General features: G+C 41.2%; 7 protein-coding genes across 8 annotated transcripts; 1 reads left to right on the top strand and 6 right to left on the bottom strand.

Moving 5' to 3' along the window:
- The first annotated feature begins 6,122 nt into the window (after positions 1-6,122).
- LOC145707831 (uncharacterized) lies at positions 6,123-6,898 on the top strand. Its single transcript, XM_081785417.1, has 3 exons — positions 6,123-6,246; positions 6,293-6,478; positions 6,575-6,898. The coding sequence occupies exons 1-3, from the start codon at positions 6,189-6,191 to the stop codon at positions 6,757-6,759; spliced, it is 429 nt and encodes a 142-aa protein (XP_081641543.1). The 5' UTR covers positions 6,123-6,188; the 3' UTR covers positions 6,760-6,898.
- Positions 6,899-8,182: 1,284 nt separating this feature from the next.
- LOC145706579 (uncharacterized) lies at positions 8,183-10,683 on the bottom strand. The gene is made up of 8 exons (XM_081784002.1): positions 10,562-10,683; positions 10,394-10,521; positions 10,162-10,355; positions 9,998-10,118; positions 9,777-9,953; positions 9,454-9,732; positions 8,447-9,415; positions 8,183-8,404 (listed from the first exon to the last, which is right to left on the bottom strand). Exons 1-8 carry the CDS (start codon positions 10,659-10,661, stop codon positions 8,213-8,215), a joined length of 2,160 nt encoding a protein of 719 aa, XP_081640128.1. The 5' UTR covers positions 10,662-10,683; the 3' UTR covers positions 8,183-8,212.
- A 365-nt stretch (positions 10,684-11,048) lies between these two features.
- On the bottom strand, positions 11,049-11,895 carry LOC145705078 (uncharacterized). Its single transcript, XM_081782537.1, has 3 exons — positions 11,529-11,895; positions 11,247-11,486; positions 11,049-11,203 (listed from the first exon to the last, which is right to left on the bottom strand). The coding sequence occupies exons 1-3, from the start codon at positions 11,833-11,835 to the stop codon at positions 11,181-11,183; spliced, it is 570 nt and encodes a 189-aa protein (XP_081638663.1). The 5' UTR covers positions 11,836-11,895; the 3' UTR covers positions 11,049-11,180.
- LOC145705068 (cubilin-like) lies at positions 11,868-13,683 on the bottom strand. The gene is made up of 5 exons (XM_081782526.1): positions 13,349-13,683; positions 12,969-13,008; positions 12,747-12,810; positions 12,461-12,701; positions 11,868-12,139 (listed from the first exon to the last, which is right to left on the bottom strand). Exons 1-5 carry the CDS (start codon positions 13,404-13,406, stop codon positions 11,907-11,909), a joined length of 636 nt encoding a protein of 211 aa, XP_081638652.1. The 5' UTR covers positions 13,407-13,683; the 3' UTR covers positions 11,868-11,906.
- Positions 13,684-13,779: 96 nt separating this feature from the next.
- Positions 13,780-14,940, bottom strand: LOC145700523 (dynein axonemal heavy chain 12-like). The gene is made up of 3 exons (XM_081777809.1): positions 14,715-14,940; positions 14,409-14,672; positions 13,780-14,366 (listed from the first exon to the last, which is right to left on the bottom strand). Exons 1-3 carry the CDS (start codon positions 14,910-14,912, stop codon positions 13,956-13,958), a joined length of 873 nt encoding a protein of 290 aa, XP_081633935.1. The 5' UTR covers positions 14,913-14,940; the 3' UTR covers positions 13,780-13,955.
- A 58-nt stretch (positions 14,941-14,998) lies between these two features.
- Positions 14,999-16,159, bottom strand: LOC145712038 (dynein axonemal heavy chain 12-like). The gene is made up of 2 exons (XM_081789726.1): positions 15,599-16,159; positions 14,999-15,556 (listed from the first exon to the last, which is right to left on the bottom strand). Exons 1-2 carry the CDS (start codon positions 16,157-16,159, stop codon positions 14,999-15,001), a joined length of 1,119 nt encoding a protein of 372 aa, XP_081645852.1.
- Positions 16,160-19,256: 3,097 nt separating this feature from the next.
- On the bottom strand, positions 19,257-20,752 carry LOC145700101 (sodium/potassium-transporting ATPase subunit beta-1-like). Of its 2 annotated transcripts, none has more exons than XM_081777358.1 (5): positions 20,596-20,752; positions 19,901-20,289; positions 19,588-19,857; positions 19,455-19,544; positions 19,257-19,406 (listed from the first exon to the last, which is right to left on the bottom strand). In XM_081777358.1, the coding sequence occupies exons 1-5, from the start codon at positions 20,687-20,689 to the stop codon at positions 19,383-19,385; spliced, it is 867 nt and encodes a 288-aa protein (XP_081633484.1). In that variant the 5' UTR covers positions 20,690-20,752; the 3' UTR covers positions 19,257-19,382. The 2 variants fall into 2 exon arrangements, with proteins under 2 accessions (XP_081633484.1, XP_081633493.1); XM_081777367.1 differs by having other exon boundaries at positions 19,257-19,397.
- Between the last annotated feature and the right edge of the window lie 391 nt (positions 20,753-21,143).

The following is a 21,143-nucleotide window of genomic DNA, read 5'->3' as shown; positions in this document are numbered from 1 at the left end:
ACTATCGAACGCCGACTGACTTGGTGTTGCGGCGTTGGTGGTGCTTGGCTGTGGCGGTGGAAGCTCAGTTGCCAGGTGCTTATCACTACTTTAGACAACGCTTACTCACAATTCAATTATCAGACGAGTAACCACGTTTTTATCGTCCGCTTAGAACTTTGCTCCAAAATTTTGCCCATGCAAAAAGTCTCAGTCTTCATTAAAGCCTGCTATCACTTATTGTGGTTTCTAAGATCGACCATTCAAAGTTAATCGACCATTTTAGAAGTTACACATAAAAACGCTTAATATTTTTAAATAGATTTGGAGTCTTTCCAAAACCCATTTTTGTTGAGCGCAAGGATTGTTGTTTTTAATTTTTATTTTAATTCATGCTTTGTGCAGTGGCGCTGATTTATAATTCCCCCGGCCGACCCTGATTACAGGCTAATTAATGGGGTTCGCCATCTGTTCCTGGATGAATGTATAATTTAGCCAAAGACCAGTTTCGAGTCTCATACTTTTCATATCAAATTCATATTCTTGTTATCGATAACAATCAAAATTGGCAGAAAAAGATCAAATTCATCGCTTCTTCCAATAATTTATTAAAATAATAATATTTTGCCGATAACAAAGTTCACGTGCTTAGTTGAGAACAATTTTGGGTCGAGTCCAGGAGATTGATATTTATTCATCAGAACAGGCGTTTTGACACGGACTGGACGTGTAGAGGGATGAAAAATTTACAGCTATTTATTTTGATCCACTCTTTTTTTAGAAAGAAAATTTCAGACATCGATCCAAAAGCCAAAACAGTAAGGAAACGCTCGAGCACAAACAGCGTCTTTTGTTGCGAATAATGCAGAAGTTGGCAGCAGCCGTTAATCTTTTACGCAAGAAAAGAAGGAGAAAGTCTTCAATTTTTGAGCATTTCAAGTGTTTCGGAGGGCAATTAGTGCCTGAAACGAACTTACTATCGGCGCCAAATTGGATTGCTTCAGCAGCTGCGCTTGTTTTTCGGAAGTTACAGATTTGTTTTTCTTGAAATTCTAGTTATGGTTAAGTACGTAGAAGAAATGGTGTATTCTGGAAGGAGTTACAGATTAGCGATTAAATTCAAATGATAGAAGAAATAAAAACTCAGTTTTATTCTGATGTTGCGAGCATTATGGCTTGCTATATCTTTTTAAAATTATAACTCTAGAAAATTCGCCTTCGAAAATTTTCTCTGGCAAGGGAGTTCCCGGAAAGTCTTACGATAAGAACGGTGATTTGTGTGTTTGTCCCGGGTCGATGGACATCCGCTTAGGGCGATAAACGACCCTCAGGGAAGTGCTCGAGGACTCGCCCGACTTCCGCCCCGCCGACTGAGCAACAAAGGCACGAGTACCCCGAATTCGCCGCCCATTAAAATTCGATTGATTTGAGAATTTTCTTCCAAAGTTTGGAATTTCCGAAATTCAAATATCCGGAATAATTCATGACGCAAAGGAAGCGCCTCGCTCTAAGTACTTTTTTTCTGCAACGTTTTTTTGAAAGTTCTTTAAAAATCCTGACTCAGGGTCTCCACCCAGGCAGGCAAGCTGAGTTGCAGAAATTTTCTAAAAAGACGAAGGCCGCTTTATAATTTTACGTGGAAAAATTCCAATTCAAGAAGAATCCGATCCCGATTTACAAGCGTTTATACAGTATTGATAAGACTGTACCTCCGTGCAGTTAAATTTATCTCGTAAATTTTAATAGCGATGTCGTCTTGTGCGCTTTGGCGGCGTGTGGCTGACGTACGCTGTCTCTGACAGCCGTAAACGCTCATTGAAGCTGACAGTAAATCCGGGCCAGTGATAATGAAACGGAGATAATACCGAATGTACAGGAGTATAGGAGACACCTGTATTTTTAAATCCTCACGTAGAATCGCTTCTTTCTTTTTAATTGAAGGGTTGAAATAAAGCCACGTCAGGTCTTTTATTGGATCAATTCTGCAGAAAAGGCCTTATCGGCGCACACCCATGATTTAATATACCAGCTTACGTAGCGGCTTTGGGTTAAGGGGCATCTAAACGCCGTCTTACAATGTCCAAAAACACAGCTGCCATCATGTAGGTATTACGCCATTATTTTTTGACCCAGAGTTTTTGCACCAGAACTCCAGAAAGAAAGGAGACTGCCAGAAAGTAACCTAAATAGATTTGCTTTCTTCCGTGTTTTTCGGCTATGATTGACACAAATAAGTATCCCTCTTTCTCTATATGGAAGTGTGTACCGTTAATGTTGATGGTTCAAACATATTTATCCTTTATCAAATCATCACCGTAATTATGCAAAACTTCGGCTTACCGTTGTTTGTTACAAAGACCTGATTCTTTAGATTTGATTTGATTATCATCATATTTTAGACAAGTGATTTTCTCGCGAAAATTCCCTCAAAATCACAAAATAAACCGTTTTCTTCTAACAGTAGAGTTGTTATCACTAATCCTATTTTGAAATCAGGCATTGAAATTTTTAACGCGAGGTGAAAAAAAAATTCTTCAAAAATGGATAATTAGCATGTTTAAGATTAGAAAGGCTCAGTCGTAAAAATAAAATGGCTATCTGCCACGTGACATAAATTTTCGCCTTCAAAAGAAAGGCCGCCTAATTGCCGGACAGTTTTTTTCGGTGTCCAGACATTTCTAAGCCTCATTCCGGATGCTTTTACTTTCAAAATGATTCGTTCGAAATCACTGCTTTCTAGGGCAATTCCCAAAGAATTCGCGGTTCTCCAGTAAAGAAATGCGCTCGTTCACGAATTTGGTGTTGAATTCGCTCTAAATCGAGATCGCGAATCCTTGTGAAATGTTCGCTTTTCTTGAGCAAAGTGCTTTGCGAACTTTAGCGACTCAGCCCTTTTTCGCTGCTCTCATCAAGTAATTTTTCGATGTCGCTTGAAAGTATCAAAGTTTTGGATAATTTTGACAAGTCACTTGGATTTGGCTGATTTGAGTTTTGATCTGATCATGTTTTCCATATTGACATGGTGACGATGATTGAGTTAGTCTGTTTTGAGGAGCATGTAAATATGTTCAATTATTTTTAGTAAAACGAAAATGGGATAAAGCTTCTCATTTTGGCCAGTATCTTCCAAGAAAAGCTCGACCCTTTTGAAAAACTTGTACTCTTCTCTCTTTCTCTCTGTTTGTGCTCGAAATAGGCCGCATCTTTTGATGAACTTACAAGATCGACTCATGTAGAACAAGGAACCAACCTCCCCGTCTGTTTCCGGTTTCACCTCTTGAAACAAGGAAAACTTTTGCTGTTTTGGGATCTTATTTTCTTCTGTTTTGACAGCAATACAGGTCAAAAAGCGACCTAGAATTTTATTGGTCTTCTTACCCTTTTATTTTATAAGGGTGAAGCTGATCTTATCGCATTTTTTTTATCTGTAAAAGGCGCCGATGCCCGGTTGGTCAAAGAGCTGAATTTCGCTTTCTTTTCGTTTTCTCACCAAACTCAGATTTGCTCAATCCAACGGGCGGATATAATAACTAGCGGCGCGAGGCACCATAACGTGATCTGTGCGAGTTAGACAAATCCTCAGGATGATCCGGAAGAAGAGAAAACACAGTAACGCAAGTCGCACAACGAATTATACAAGCAGCTCACTTCAGAAAGCAAACAATTTTTCTGTTCGCACCTGCTGGGGACTGATGAATTTTGAATGGCAATTAGTTGGGTTCCACTGGAACACAGCTTTTAGAATGCTTTTCGTTAAGAGTGGCCTAGATATTTTTCAAGGGCCGTTTGCATTTATTCGCATTCCGCAGAATTTCATCCACAATTTGCCAAGAATACATTTGGTAGCTCCTAACTGGGCTCGGCGACCTGAGTCAGGGTTCTTAAAAAGTAAATAAAAAGCCGCGTAGCGGCTTTTTTAAAAAACGAAGCCGCAAAGCGGGTTCGCCAAAGTTACCAACTCAATGAATTATTTTAACTAGCGAAGCCGCTTTGCGGCTTCAATTTTTAAAAAGCCGCTACGCGGCTTTTCATTTTACTCTTTTAGAATCCTGAGTCAGGTTTTCTACTCAGGTTGCCGAGCTAAGGCTCCTCAACTTGGCCAACCACTGTTCGGAACGGACAGGACATTCAAATATGAATATTTTTATTACTTGAAATTTTAACCCAAACCATAAGTAAGGGTCTGTAGCAGCTCTGTAAGAAAGAATTATGTATTTCCAAAACGTCTTATGTTTATGTTGCGACAACCCTTGTGCATTGAAGCCTTGAAAACAGCACCTGCTCGTTGCAGAAAAATGTAGGCCGCGTTGAATATACACACGAGCACACTTGCTGCTCCTGTACATTCCTATTTATCGCAAAATAAATCCGCCTTCCATTCGAATTACTATCGAGAAATCAAATCTTCCATCTTCTTTTTTTCCGTTACGGTCATTCGCCTGGCCAAGCACGCGCCTGCCTTTCTGGTCATTGAACACTACATATAAACAACATAGAAATCAGCAGTAGTCTGATTTCAAGATCAGATACTGTCTTAACTAGAATCAGAAAATGCTCAAACCCTAACCACAAAGAGGAAAAATATGTTCGAACCTTGAATTTTCCACAATTAGGTTGAGTTTACCTACTGTCTATTTTTTTGAGCCGCCTGGGCGGAAGCATGGATCAAATATGAAGCAAATATTTAGGGTAGAAATAAGTCGAACCTAATTTCCGAGAAATTCAGACATTTCAAAAAATTCACATTTTAGAAAAAAATTTCGTTGAAACCGGTCATTTGGGGCTCATTTGTTAATTTCCTGTTGCGGTGACCGCAGAAATTTGATAACATTTCGACAAATTGCCCCTAGAATAGAGTTTTACAAATTTGGTTAAATTTGTGACACCCGTGTGGTTTCGCGCCGGTTTCGATGAACTACTGTCAGCTTCGGAAATTTGCGCTTATCAGCAAAAAAAAGGGGGAAATTTGAAAACTCGAAAATTGGAAAATCCGATCTTTGGCGATCTATTACACACTCTGGTTATCTCACAAGTCACAAATCCGCGGGAAGCTCCGGTTCGAGTGACTTCATCAGAACGACTTGTAAGAGAAGGGTTCACATTAACTTTTGTTATCTCGAACAATTTTCAATTAGAGAAGATAAATTCAACAAGGATCTTCTTTTAGAGCTTCTTTTTGAAAAGCCTCAAACTCAACCCTCGAATCTTGATATTTTGACTGTTTCTTTTGAATAAAAGCGCAGTGGCGGAATTAAATTATATTTTGGTAGTTGCGCGGCGGTGAGCACGATATTTACCCCCGGATAAGCTTGGAACCCCATAATTAGCAAAGGCGAGTGCCATTTCGGGATGCGACCGCGAAATTCGGAAAACTTTACTTCCGCGGTTCACTTCCATTCCCAAGAGAAGAAGAAGCGGGACGCTATTTTTCTTTGGATATCTTTGATTATTGTGGTCCTCTTAGATCAAAATTGAACCTTTGCGGCTTTCCCAAGTTTAGAAATTCTTCAACTTTTGCAACCAAAATTCGATGAGACGATCGCTCTGATTCCAGACAGAACCTCTAAATAAACGAATGCTGAAAATAATATTAGATATGTCGTTGTGGTTTCATTTAATTTGATAATTTCCAGTTAGCAAGTACAAGCAGTGTCACAATGTTTGGACTTGCGATAAAACTTCGTTGGCTAAGAAAAAGTGTGTAGGAAACCGCGATACACATGTTGTTTCAGAAGAGAGATGGATTGAGTTAATCTATGAAGCAAATAGCTTGTGGTCTATTGCAGCCTCATTCCTCCCAGGAACAAATCCCGAAAAACATGAAAGGCGTACTTGAAACTAGCTCCATTTTTTTCAATAAAAAGATTCAACGATTCAAGTCCGTGGGAATCATACAAGGGGTTATTTGACGGGGATATGTTGAGGGGCCCCTTAAGGGTGTTCAAGAGCATATTGGAAAGGATGAACTTCAACAATAATACACTAAATTTAAGAGTTAATTCTAAAAGGAAGAAAAATAGTCCATTGATGACCTGATTTTCATTTCTATGATGTCTAAAATTTAGAGCGCTTCATTAGCGAGTTATTATTTTTGAAAACAAATGATGTTTTCTCATTAGGACTCTAGCGGAAATATAATTGCATATAACGATGCGCGATTTTTTCGTTAATCAGTTCACTCTCAACAAAGATAAACTGAAGATATAAAGATGGGTTTCTACTACAATCAGCCACGACAGGGATTCTACTACAACCAGCCCAACCAGGGTTAGAGAGAAATTTATATTTTTAACCTTCAGCTTCTTCTTTTTAGGATTTTACTACAACGAACCCCGACAGGGCTTCTATTACGACCAGGGCTTCTATTACCAGCAGCCAAAGCAAGGATTCTACTATGATCAGGGCTTCTATTATCAACAACCTCGACAAGGTTTCTACTATGACGAACCACGACAGGGCTTTTATTACGACGGTTTCTACTACAACCAGCCCCGACAAGGTAAGAGAGAGGGATATGCAGCCGAAGTCAACGATATAATTTGACTGAAGAGCTAAACTATAAGTTCTTTATATGAGCTAAAGCGATCTTTTCTAGGTTTCTACTACGACCAGCCCCGCCAAGGCTTTTACTATGACCAGGGCTTCTATTACCAACAGCCCCGCCAAGGATTCTACTATGACCAGGGATTCTACTACCAGCAACCCCGACAAGGCTTCTATTACCAGCAACCTCGACAAGGTTTCTACTACCAGCAGCCACGACAGGGATTCTATTATTAAACTCCCAATCTGCTAGCAGAAATCAAAACTCTTTATATTTTATATTTACAAAACCTTCTCTCAAAATCATCTCACGAGAAAACTCAGTCAGTCTGTACAGTAGTATTTTAACACCTGCAAATATAACCTTGAAATTCTCAAGCTACAAATATCATCATTCTAATTTCATTCGAGCAGAATCATAAACACTGGGTTTTCAACCGGTTTGGTTATTTTGACGTTTCTCGAATCCAACCGCAGGCTGATACTAGATACGGGCCAAGAAAAAAAAACACAATAGAAACAGGTTACAAGTAACGAGCTTTGGAAGGATCAACAAGTGAATTGTCCGATCCAGATGGTTGTTCCAAACTTTGACATCAACAAAATTTTCCTCCAACGATTTTTACGCAGCTTATTGATAGTTTATTATGTCCGGCAATCTTGAAAATACAAAAAAGTCACGTCAGCGATCTTCCAATCTGTTGCTCTTTTTCGGAAATCTAATCAAAGCTGGGTCGAATGACTTTGATTTCAGGAAATGAAGAAAATGCTCGTGGAAAAATCTTTTTGGAAAAAAAAGGAACACACGGCTCTTGGTGACATCTGTGTTGACCCCAAAGCCGCGGCTTAGCAGAATCGTTTTATCATTAATCACGGGGTATACACATTTTTGCACCACGTTTTTACCCATTGAGAAGGAGCATACACGAGACAATTGAATTAGAAGGTGTGAGCTGGCTGTTTATCGGGTGGTTTTTTTTTCTAAAAGAAACGCTCAAAACTCTTTCGGATTTGGGAAAAGGGACGGGAGCATTATGTAATTTCGTAAGTCAGGCAGGGCTCCCCGTTCCCCTCAACATGCAATGCCGCCCGTCTTCCGGTATTTACAGTATTTTTCTGAAAGTTCAACCTTCGAAGTCTCAAGAACATCAAGAGAAAAAAACTTCAATAATGAACTTTCTCCACGACGCCTCAAGAATAGTAAGGCTTTGTGAGAAGGAAATCTAAAAAACTTCCGGGTGATCAACGTGGAGTCCGGTAGCCTCGCGCGCCTAAACCGGAAGCTTACCTAATTAGAAAGAAAGATTTTCCCAAATGCGTATTCTATTTTCGCCAAAATAAATGTTGCACTCCTTGATTCGGATTTGACCAATCTATGGATAAATATTGGTGACACCATTTTCGTGCGAATATTTCGTAAAAACGATGGATACAACTTCGGAACATTTAGAAGTTGTTTAAAATTATATAAGAACACGATTTGCAAGAGCGTGATTGATCATTGCGCCGGAAAGGGTTGGCGAAATAGTTGTGATTACGTTGACGCGAGTTTCCGTCATCGGTAGTTGAACACGCCTATTGTGGTTTTAGAGAAGCTTTTCCTGCATGGTTTCATCGATAAATTATTTGTTCTTCTTCGATCAAATTGAGGAGACTTTTATTCACTTCAAAATGCAGAAAAATATCATATTTACAGATCAGGATATTTCGCGGCGACATGCTGAGCCGACTTTGCGCTGAGTTTCAGCCCATTCTTGGCCTTTCGCATCGTCACTTTTTGAACGAAATCTTCCCTGCAGAAGACATATTCCCGATCGAATCGCTTCTCGTGGATTGGCATCCAAAGTCGTTCGTACAGCGCCATTCCAACCTCGCCATCCATCTAAAAAGACATTCAAGTTGTTTGTTTTTACTGTTATCTTACTATTTTCCAGATGAAGCCACGAATCGCTTCGAGTGTTTCATCGATTCTCGTGATTTTTATAATAACCGGGCCCTCGACAATGCCCTCGTCTTCGATTTGCATGTAGTCGCCGACCTTCAACTTGTAGAAGTCCATGTGATCGTTCGCCCTTTTCCGCTCTTTTTCTTCCTTTTCCGCGAGTTTCTTTGCTTTCTTCTCTTCTTTCTCGGCTTGTTTCAGTAATCTAGCCGCGTCTTTTTCAGCCTGTTTACGTCGAGCATTTTCTTCTCGTTCAAACACTTTTTGCGCCTTCATCTCTCCTTCAATTCGTCTTGCTTCCTCCATCTGCGCTTTTGTTCTTCTCACTCGTTTCTTCTTCGGTTCATCCTGATCCGTAATTTTCGCCAATTTTGACTTTCTCGAGGCCGCTTGCGTCACTCTCTTTTTCCTCATCTTTTCAATTTCCATTTGGAGTTTCTCTTTCTGTTCCTTTTTGGATGGTGGCTTCGCTCGTGTTTCCTCCTTTCTCGGATCTTGCTTTCGTGGTCTTCCGACGTTCGGGTTCTTGACTTTCACTGGGCCCATCAAGTCGATAATTTTCTGCTTCTTCTTCATCTCTTTTTCAATCAGCGCGAGGGTATCCTGACTTACGCCCTGCTCACGAGCCGCTTCCAGTTCTTTTCGCTCTTGGTCCAATTCTTCCATCCGGTTCTTTCGTTCGATCTCGTTTCGGACTCTGTCTCTCGTTACCCTTATCACATGCTTGATGTTCTTCTTCACTCCGTCTTCCTTTTCGTCATCTGAAGAAGCGACTTCTTGGACAACATCTTTTTCAGCTTCGTCTTCTTCTTCGGTTTCAGAATCCTGCAGCTTATCTTCTCGAACATGCCACTGGCCTCGTTTTCCCTTCTGGATCACTCTTCTTTCAACGTCCACAACAAAGGGTCGCCCTCGTTTGACTCTGTTGGAATTGGCGATTTGAACGAGATCCTAGTTAATTGTGAAACATCATTCTTGGCAAATCATACCTTTGAAGGATAAATACTTCGATTTCCCTTTGGAAAGAGATTCTGCTTTTCGACGAGGTGTTTTTGGATGAATGTCTCAACTGGTTTGTGTTGTCGGACAATCACCTTCTTCGGTTCTTTAGGTGGCTGAGGAGCTTGTTGCTGCCCACCTTCATCAACGACGAAATAGCTAGATACGAGAGATGTCTGGGCCGTTCGACGAATACGCTGTCTTCTCGTGAAAATTGAGTTGTCCTCTACATCAGGAGGAGCATTCCCAGTTTGATGCTGATATCTCTCCTAAAATGCGAAATCTTTAGTTTTTTGAAATCAACGAGGAGTACCATGATGCCTCTTCTAATGCTATCAATTTCTTCAGCGGGATTTTCAATGCTTTCAAATTCCATCAGCGGCATTCCTGGAGGCGACATGTCGTGCCATCTTTGAAATGTCGACCTGTAGGCATCATGTGTGATTCTCAGTGCAGTACATGCTCTTGACAGCTCCTCGCCAAACTGAGGCTTAAAAAGAAAAGTCATGATTGAGGATAAGAGCTTTTTATTACCGGGATTTTGTTGACGACATTTTCTAGTGCCGGGCTAGCTTCGTCTGCGTTGATCTTTGGGAGCCAAATATCAGATGTACCAAGAAGCTTTGGTGTGCTCGTGAGCGGGTATTCAAACGCGCTAGAATTTACATAAGAAAAAGATAACTGACTAGAATATTTACTGAAGGTGATAAAGTTGCCAGAAAATGGCATACTGTTCCAGTCCAACGCCCATACAGTACGCTCTCTTCGCAAAAGTCCACATCGAAACGAAATCTTGAGTGCCCAATCGAATCTTTCTCTTTGGAGTACATCTTTGGGTTGAATACAGCGCGAAAAGCATGTAAATACACATCGTTTTGCCATGATCCCCAACCTGAAAACTGTGCAAAAAGAACGCAACGAAGACCTTACATTATCAAGCCGGAAAAACTGCACGAGAATGTGAAAGCAAGATTCGATGAAATCTGCCTTGTCAGACTCACTCGATCGACCATCGAATAAATTGTAGTATCCCATGTCTTGCCATTTTTTCGTAAATTCTAAGAGAAAAATAGCGTCTTCACGAAAACTCTCTCGCACCTGAAAACTTGAAACGGTCTTGAATGTCCTCCAGTTTCATCCTGTGGATCAAATTGTCCAAATCGGTGACGAAACCAGCAGCTTTCCTTCCGGCTTCCATGACAAATTTCCTTTTTCTCTTGTGGATTAACTTTCCAAAATGACGAAATGAAAGAAGTTGGCGAAGATCTCTACCGGCGCTGATCTAGAGCGTGAGCTCAATATTTTCGGCAATGTATTTTCTCTAGAACTGAGACGCTCGATTCTTCGATCTTCGCTGAAGAAGCAGATGTGGGTCTTGTAATAAACAGGGTACTTAATTTGAGTTGAAAATCAGGAGTCGAGTCTAGTCGAGTCGAAAAGCCCTCTGGAAATCCGAAGTCCAGTCGAGTCGATCTACGACTTTTCGACTAGATTCGACTTGACTTCGACTTTAGTAGAAACTCGACTTGTCTATTTAGAAGCCTGGTCAGAAACGATATTCAAATAAGTTAGGTTTATTGTCAAAATGTACAGTTTTACAGGTTTTATATGTCAGCGAAAGTCCTATATAAATTATATAATATAATAATTATTATATACGATTCATGTTTATTTCAGTTGTTAGTAGGTGACTGCTTGAATTCATTATCTCTGGACATCAATTAGCTGGATTGTTTTGAGCTGAAACAGACTTACTTTCTTTTCCAATCAAATCAAAACAAACCTTGTTGGGGGATGGAATCATCTCCATGTTTAGATGCTCTGCGGGAAAGTCTTGTTTTCACTTCGGCCGCTTTCACTTTGAGTTTTTCGTTCGCCTTGATCGTTCTGGTCTTGATTTGCTCGCGAACACCGGCGGTTCTATCTGCCATTCGCTCAGCAAGTTGCTTTTTGAACTCGTCGAGGTTCTTTAGGTGTCCCCGAAGAGTTGCTTTTCTTGGCGGTGCTCCTGGGTCTTCGTTGTCTTCAATCAATTTATGGCTCTTTTCTCTTTCGGTTTTCTTACCTGGTGGATTATTCTTCTTTTGCCATTCTTGATAGAAGTAGAATCCGACTGCTAGGAAACATAAAACCACAGTGATCGTAAACAAAACCGCTACAGCCTTATTTCCAGCGCTTATCTCCTCTCCATCTCCGTAGTAATCATCGTAGTAATACCCGTAATCACTTCCGATCGGCTGCTGATACACATTTGGAGCTCCGCCGTAAGCATAGTAATTTGAACTTGGAGGAACTTGGCCATAAGCTGGCTGAGCTGGTGGCTGCTGCGGAGGTTGGTACTGCGAAGGTGGGGGAAGCCCAGCTGATTTCATTTCGATGCCTCGAGGGGCCACGGGGGCTGGTTGTTGAGCGAAAAGGTTAATGCTAGGTGGCTTATTGAGAGTTAGAAAATAAGAGCTTGAAAGTAACTGATAAGCTCATATAATTTTTGTAACTCAAGCTGATTTCCAAATGGCATTTGCTGCCTTGGCTGAATCGGCTGCTGTGGCATCGGCATCGGCGGCTGCGTCGGACGAGGAAGTGGGCTTTCTCCGTTGACGACAAAGCTCCCGTCCTGAGCAAGTGTTCTTGAGGGCTCGGTTGTCAAACCAACGCGCAACGAGAAGCTCTTATCTCCTAAAATACCGTTTATTTCCCTGTCAGCAGAAAATAGTGCAAAGCATCGTCGAGAGTCATTGAATATTTTCAGTGAAATGGTAATTTTCGTCTCGCAGTATTCTTGTGTATCGGTTATTCAAATTTGAATACATACGGTATAATAATTATATCACTCGGAATAATCATTATAAAATTTATTGTCGAATTCGGAGCGGAAAATTGAAACATCTTTTACTCATTGACGATTATTGAATAAATTATTATTGAAGACTGTTATGTAAAATATTCTACATTCTCATAAACTGCCCTAGATATTTCATTCTTTGTTACATAACACACCTTGTATTTGGGCGGAGCTTCTAAGCACGAGAGTAATTTTGTCATTGTTAGACACGTAAAAGCCCGGATTTTGGCCGCAGAGTTTTACACTCTGAGACACGCCAAAGGTTTGATGCTCCTGGATCTCAAGATAGTTAGCAACGCAATCGCCACTTGGGGATAAAGGCATTGCCCAGTCATCGAACACGATTTTGAGGCGAGCTTGAGGATCGAATGATCGCACTTCCCATAAACATTGGTTCTTAAAACAAAGGCTAAGTTCTTGAAGCACGTGTTAATCAATTACTTGTTCAATAAAAGAACCAGGATAACGTGGCGAGTTAAGGACGGCGGTATCGACATGCGTGAGCCTAAATAATTTTACATTTCAATTTCGACGTTCAAAGATACGCGTCGCTCGGGCGGTACAACTCCGCCACCACCCGTGCACAAACACGATTGGCCAACCTCTAGAAAGGCCAAATTCGGGCGAGCTTTAAATAGCAATTGTTATGGTTTGAATACTCACATGACTTTTTGGCCACATCCTGCTGACAGATCACGTCTTACTGAAAATAACTGTAAGAAATTTTTTTCAAAACAACTTTTGTAAAGTATTTAATTAATAATGTATAAATCACATTGAATAAGGAACAAAAACACTACTCTAATAGTTATAAAAGGAATACTTTCATACACTCTTTTAATAACTATGAGTTGTGAAATATTTTAAATCGTCAACAAAAACTACTGCTAAAGTAGATCTTCTATAAAATAGAACTTTCAGAAGATATTATTTACGACTTTATTCTAACATAAAATTCCTAAGATTTGCAAGGTTACGTTATCAGTTCCTTGATCTTTATATTGAATGTCTATTTTATGCACAAGCTCTTTCACGCTAAGCACCTCTGAATCCATTAACTCCATCGGCCCCCAACAAGCAGAAGGCCAAAGCCCCAATCATTCTTCCAATTCTTTTCCTCTCTATTTTCCTGTTTTTTCGGATGTTGCCGATAATCTCTCAACGTCAGAAAGTACAAAAAGCGGAACTTTTTTTGTTGGAGGTGGTGCTGCGATCTGACACAATTTCAAGCGTCAGACGGGCCTGCCTCTTCTGAGCAGCCTCGGGCAATTTCAGCGAAGCACTAGAATTATTATACAAGTCTGATTCCAGACTTGAACCGTTCCAGTAATGGTTTATCAATAATTTGATTTTTTTGGATCGCGGGCGTCTATTTGCTGATAAACAACAGCATGCTTTTAATACTGATGCATTATTACAAGGTCATTCTTTCCGAAAACGTTTCTAGTAGAAACTTTTTACTCCAAACTTTTAGTCAAATTTGATGATTTATTATTCTGTCAGATGATTTTGCAGGAAAAAAGGCGTTAAAATTTTTCGCTGAGAAGAATTACGCCAGATCTGGAGATGAATGCAGGTGTCGCTTTGTTGCAATCGCTGGTTTCGAAAATGAAGCGCATGTTCTTGCTTGCTTGAATGATTTCTCCATTCTCAAGGCAGAGCTTTTTTGTTATCGTCGAGAACAGAGTTTAGTTGCTCTACCCAAACGGGATCAATTCGACCGCTGAAGATGATCCATTTTTGGCGATTGTCAGCTGCCGAAGCGAACTTTCGGAAAACCTTGGTGATTTTGCCATCCCTCCATTTTTTCGTTGTTGAATCGAATGATCCATAGAGTTCATCTAAACTCAGCTTCTCGATGCAAATGGTTTCGGTATCAACCGCCAGAACAGGTTCGCCATCTTGTGTTTGATCATCATCATTTAGCTTGGAAAGAGTTTTTTGAAGGACTTCCAAAAACGTTGACTTTCCCGTGCGAGCTTGTCCCAGAATGAGCAAGCCATGACGATTTCTCATGATCTTGAAGGCGAGAGTCAGACGAGTGAGGAATTTTTCAGTTGCCTGGAAAAAAATATATAATGTTGAATTAATGAATTTCCATACTTTCAACTCAAGAGACTTGATTATTTCAGTGGCGATACGTTTGAATTCCTCGTTGTTTTCCTTCAACAATTGGTAGCCAGGAAAAACTTCTTCCATGACTTGCTCGAAAACCGAGATATCTTCTTCAGTTAGCTTTCCGAAATGTTGAGTTCGGAGAGCATCGCACACAAGATCGATTTCTTTTTCGGCGGGAAAGAGTAGTTTGAGAGCTTTTGCGCTTGATACAGATTTCAGAATAGCTCGAAGTCCAAAATCATAATGCGCCTTCAAAAACTGTTATGATCAAACACCGAGAAGAAAAGAAACCTGTTTGCTTAGCTTCTCCTCGCACAGCTTGTGGAACAAAGCGACTTTATCTCCGAGTTGATTTGCTGTTTGAATTCCGGCCGAATACAGTTTTATTTCCGAAATCACTCCTCGGTCAGGAACTGTCATTGAAATTGATTGGAACAATGTCTTCAGATTTTCCGGTAGTTCAGTTCGTCCATCGTAGCCTGGATTCATTGTGATCGCGACAAAGCTTTCTTCGCGGAGCTTGTGTGGTGGGTAAATTGGCGAAAGGAACGATTATTTTTTTTTCATAAAAATCATTAATTGATTGATCCTAAAGCGTATAAATAATTTACCCATTCCTTTAGATTTTTCGAACCGCAGAAGTCCTCAATCGTCCCCTTCTTCTCCTCCCTATGCTTTTGAATAGCTCGAAGTTGTTCTCCAATTTTTTCCAAAACATCCGCGGTGATTCGATTAAATTCATCGAAACAGACCCATGATCCACTTGTAAGACATCCCTTGAAAATTTCCGCTGTCTCCTTCTCCGTCAATTGGTCGGAAGAATTGATAACGACGCAATTCTTTCCCAGCGCTCTAGCGAGATCTTTAGTCGTTTCCGTTTTTCCCGTTCCAGCCGGTCCTTGAGGAGCAGAACAAAGAAAGTTCTCCTTTGCGGTCAGAATCGAACTGTATGCAATGTCTGTCAGAGGAGTAATGACAAGCTGAGACTTGTTTCCGAGGTATTCGTTTCCATACTCGTTTTGAGAATCATTCATTTTGACAATGACCTGACCATTTTCGAGGTAAAAACGAAGAGTTGATTCCCAAGTTTTCGTCCCAGCGATGATTTGTTTCAGTATTTCCCGGTCATGAACCTGAATTTGACTTACTTGCCTTATTTTCTACATCAGCCAAACCTGGTTAATAATCATGTTTTCCATCAAGCACCTTTCCCGCTGGTCCAAATCTTTCAAAACCTCCTTTGTCAGTGCTTCTAATTGCTTTTCAATATCTTCCAACACAGTGCTAAGATTTCCAGAAGCCATGATGGCTTTTTCAACTGCTTCTGTATGCTTCAAATGCGTCGCAACAATTGATGCTTGGGCAGGATTGCTTTTGATCCACTCGATTCTATCAGCGCTTTTCTCATAAGTCTCGTAAGCATGAAGAATCGCGTTGGAAACAGATTTTTTCGTGGACTCCTCGAACTTCGACAGCCATCTTTCTTGCGACTGAGCGATAGAGACTAGTTCAGCAAGCTCAAGTCGTTCGTTGAGCTTCGACTTCATCGCAACAATATTCTTCTTTTCTGCGTCGAGCTCTACTGAAGAAACGCCATCGAAAAGCTTCTCGAAAAAAGGCTGAACTGCATCGAAATCATCTTTGCTCTCAAAAAGCTCAGAAAGATCACCGTCATCGAGGAAGAAAAATCGCGGAAATGCATTGCGCTTTTCCTCCAAAAAATCTTTTCCCATCATTTTTATGATAAATTGAATTTGAGATTCCAGCGAAGCGCTTTTATAGAAGCGCATTTGAAAGAATAGAGTTAGTCAAATAATTTTTCCTGAGACAATCCATTATCAACGCAAATGGAGACATAATGAACAAACGCGAATGGAAAGATTATTTCTGTGGAAATTGAGTTCCAAGGCTTTCTGACGTCAAATTTATTGAGAATCTATTTGATAGTGATGCAGGTAAAACTTCGACTGACTTTTGATTTTCCTCTATTAGACTAATAGTATTAGTAATAGACTAATACTAAGTCGTCTTTTCAAAGCCGCCCGTTAAAAATTTTTACTGTTATAATCTAACGGTAACCGTCAGTAAGACGTAATCGTTAAGTCTTAGACTATGACACAAAAATGTTTTGATGGTCCCTTTTGGTTACTTTAATATTGTATGAGAAAAAAATGTCTCATCCCCGGTTGCCTTGAAAAAACGTTAACCTTGCACCAAATTCATTATAATCTTATTGAGGCTTGTGTCATAAAAAATAACATTATGCTAATAGTACGATTTATCAAAATGGCTCTACTGTATGACCATCCTGGCGGCGTCCTAGACATCCCTCGAGTGATATAAAAATTTCGCGCGAAAAAATGCTCCAGCTCACTCGTATGGAGGAAAAATAACGATGAAAATCGCACTCATTTTCACTCGATTTGTGTTCGCATTCAGGGTTCCAAATTTGGCCAAAAAATTTTGAATTTGAGCGAGCGATGAGCGAGCGACGTTTGAGCGAGGGCTGAGCGAGCGAGTGGCTGAGCGAGATTTTTCAAATATCGGCTGAGCGAGCGGAGCGACTGAGCGAGCGACGTTTGAGCGAGATTTGAGCGAGGTTTGAGCGAAATCTGAGCGACATTTGAGCGACATTTGAGCGACGCTCGAGCGAAAATTTTGTCTTTCAAAAGCGGGTAATTTTGATTTTTATATAAAGTAAGTTATTCTGACATATTTATATTGTCTGAAAATTAAAAAAGGCAATCCTATAATTTTGGGTGCCAGTAGAGTAATTCTCAACCAAACTCAGATTTTGGCATAAAATCACAAATTAATTGAGCGCGCGACGAGGCAGAGGCCCTTACGCGCGCATTTTCTGGTAGAGAACTCATTGGGTTGGCGGGGCAAAACTCTCGCTCTTGTTCAGAACAATTTCCTAGGTCATAGTTGGGTCGAATGAGAGCCGGATGGTTTCGGACCGGGCGACGCTGGGCGGCGCAGGGCGGCACAATTCAGTACCCCCCCAAAATTTTTACTACCCCAGGCATTCAAATTTGCCAAAAAATCAAGGCGAAAGCGAAGCAAAGGCGAAAACATTTCAATGTTCGTCAAGCGAAGCAAGAAAATTTTGGTTGACGAACGGTTCGCCAAAATAGACCTCTCAAGTACGGTTCGATGAGAAGGTTCTTAGCGAACCTTACTTCATTTTTCTGGTCATCAAAAGAAGTTCTTTTATAGGCTAAATTATAGCCCAATCTCGCTGCTCCCGCATTTCCCAAAATCCCGCATTTCTCAAATCGCCAATTCAGAATTCTGCCGATTCAGGATTTTTGGAAATGGAGGATTGAGAAAAGCAGGATTTTGAGGAATGAAGGATTCAGCTAAAATTTCATGTCCGTTTGGTCTCCACTACTCGGCGGAAAGGAGAAAACAAATAGCGCGGGTAGCCCGTGAAAAGACTCTCCGTGCGAGTAACCCGCTGAAAAATCTGCGGGCTGCCCGGAAAAATAGTGCCGGGTAAAATCAAAGGACTCGAAATCAACAGCCATGCCTATAATCAAAATCAGGCTAGCCGTAAAATATTCTATGTTAACCTACTCAACAGTTGTAGACGGCGGGGAAAACCCAACGACCTAACACGCCAACTGGATATTGAAAGTTAACATAACCAATTTTTGAGGTTAGTCTAATTGTTGAAGAAACCTGTTGAATGGCTGTAATAATCAAAAAGAACTAAGGAAGCACTCGTAAAAAATAAATTATCGGGTTGGCTTGGGTATCAATGATAAATCAGGCTGACCGAAAAATATTATATGTTAACTCACTCAACAGATGTAGACGGCGGGGAAAACCCAACGACCTAACACGCCACCTGGATATTGTGAGCTAACAAAACCAATTTTTTAGTCGAGCCTAAATTTTGAAAAAATGTTTGGCTGAGGACGGTGGGTTTCAGCGAAAATAATTTTTTTATTGTTACCAACTCAATAGTTGTAGACGGCGGGGAAAACCCAACGACCTAACACGCCAACTGTATATTGCTGGCAACAATATGTTAAAATTATTCGCAGAATTTATTTAAAATTCTCTCTTTTTAATAAATCCGTGACTTAAAATCCTCCCCATTCATTCGCTTACCGCCAAGGAGTTTTTAGATCTTGGCCAATAAGAGCGGAGAATTGGCTAGTGAGTAATAAACTTCGCTCAAGCGTCGCTCAAACCTCGCTCGAGCGGCGCTCAAACCTCGCTCCAACGTCGCTCAAACCTCGCTCCAAAGTCGCTCCAGCCTCGCTCAAACCTCGCTCAGCTATCATATTTTTTTGGCCTTGAGCGAGCGAGCGACTGAGCGGTTCGCTATGAAAATCAGTTGAGTGAGCGGAGCGTGAGCGATCGCTCGCTCGCTCACCGCTCGCTCACGCTCAGATGTCGCTCAGCGCTCAGCCAGAATTGGAACCCTGTTCGCATTGTCCTTCCCTCAGAGCGAGGGTCAACTCCAGGAATACTGTCCTGCGAGCACGGGCAAGAGTAGCTTCCTTCATCCCCAATATTTGCACTCACAATCGTCAGAGAAAGCCAAGAAATCTGCATGATAAACAGGCGGGTTACCGATCTACCCGAAGAATTAGCGAAATATGGTACTGATCATTCCCTGACTTACTTACTGACTTACAAATAAACCTGCAAAAAGAAAAGGACACATCATTCTTTCCCGACGCGATTGTTTTTATTTGCCAGCCATGATGTTGTGCGAGCAACTGGCGAAATAATAATAACTTAAAGCAGATAGAATAGAAGAACAGTTAGGTAAAAGCGCTGTTTGGCGAAAACAGAACTCCGACCCTGGTTGTAAAGTTTACGAACAAAAGATAACTGTTTATTTTATGTTCTGATCGTAAGTTGGAATGCGAAGTTTTGTAATTGAAGTAGAAATGTTACAAACTAGCTTCCATGAGTTGAGATTTTCTCAGCTCAGGATATTTACTCGGCGGTGCCCTGAGTGACCTAAAAAGTGAAAGTTAGCATCTTGGAAAGGAAAGTAAGGGGATTTACCTCGAAGGTGATGGATCCAAGGTTGTCTCGGTCATCAATGGGGATGTTCTTGGCGAAAGCTCGGCAGTAGATTCGAGTGTTAACTCCAGGCTGAACGTAAAGTTAGTAACAGAATTTTCAAATTGTATCTTACTTTGAGGCCATTGATCCTGACGGCGACAATTGGCTGTTCGTAGTTGGGCTGGGCCTTCTTGCCAGTAAAGGGGTAGTATTTGGACTCGAGGTTGCCATCAGTACCACCAAAGTATTCGAAGCTGGCGACGTCTCGGTCCTCAGATTCGACTTCTTTGGATTCGCATCGGACGTAGACGGCATCCTTCTCCATTCGGCTGTTGAGGGAAGCGGCGGTGAAACCTTGCGCTTCGGTGGGGGCGAAGTAGCCGACGGGGGTCCAGTCGATGACCTGAAAGATGGAGGTGAGGGCGGGTCGAGAATGGATATGTTACCTTGTTGAGTCGGATCCAGACGCAAGGAGAGGCGGTATCATAACCGTAGTTGCCGCTTCCGCATGCGCCAAGAGAGTTGACGTCGAATGGAGTGTCAGCTTCGCCGGAATACTCGGCCTTGATCTCGTCGAGGATGCCGGTGTAGATGGAGTAGTCATCAGCGTTGTTGGGGTCGTACTTGATGGCAACGCCGCCGTTGTCGGAGAGACGAGCGGACTGGGCGTCGTTCATTGGGCTGAGCTTGGGGAGAGCGTGGAGGCCAGGGATCTGGAGACGGGTCTGAAGTCGTGGCTTGTCGTCGTTGACGGTGGTCTTCATGACGGAGATGGAAGCCATGAAAAGACCGGCGAGGAAGGTGAAGTAGGCGATGTAGAAAACGGTGATCTTGACTAAAGAAAATAATAAGTAAACGAAACTAGGGTAAGTAGGATACTGTAGCGCTCAAAATAAGGACGGAGATCCATTTTGGTAATTTCTCTTGGCTTTGTAAATGGAGAAAAGAGGGTTGGGAGATGAAAATATACCAGCAAAAACCGTCAATAATAATCTATTTAGGACTAATAAATGCAATTTTCGCCGGTTATATTTCAACTCAACCTCATTTTGTCGATTTACGCAGAAAAATTGCCGAAACGGACATTTAGATCCTTTCTTCGAGTCAAAAGCTACTAAGGTACAAATATGAGAGTACTTACGCCAAGAAGCGCCATTTCGTCCCAAGAGCTCGCCAGTCTCGGAGTTGTAGAACTGGAACTTTGGTGGACCGGCCTGCTTAGAATCGCTACCCATTTCGACTTATCTGAAAATGCTCTTCGTTGAGAAAAATACGTCGGAATGAAGAGAAAAGCACAAATTTTAACGTTTTGCCGGGCGCAAATCGGGTTAAATATTTGCCATGGACGTAAATTTCCACCGGGCTGGTATTTGAACAAGAAGAGCTCTTTACTCTCTGATACAAAATAAAAGAAAATGGGGCGAGTAGACTAGGAACGCGCTGGGGTTGGCGAAAATCTCAAGGTCGTTAAAAATCAATGACTGGGTCAATGAACCGGAAAAAATATTTTTTCCATGAAAAATATTCAAGACCCAAAGCTTTCTTTGTGTAAGGAAATCAAAATCAGGGGATTTAATCAATATTTTAACGACAAATTGCTCGTTATTATTAATGATAATAAACGTATCTATAAAAAGTTTTCTCGAATGGCTTGTTCTAGAAAGGTGATTTCGCTAGATCAAATTGACA

The sequence above is a fragment of the Oikopleura dioica genome, chromosome 1, assembly GCF_907165135.1.
Source record: "Oikopleura dioica chromosome 1, OKI2018_I68_1.0, whole genome shotgun sequence".
Classification (NCBI taxonomy): domain Eukaryota; kingdom Metazoa; phylum Chordata; class Appendicularia; order Copelata; family Oikopleuridae; genus Oikopleura; species Oikopleura dioica.
This window is presented reverse-complemented; position numbering and strand designations above follow the sequence as displayed.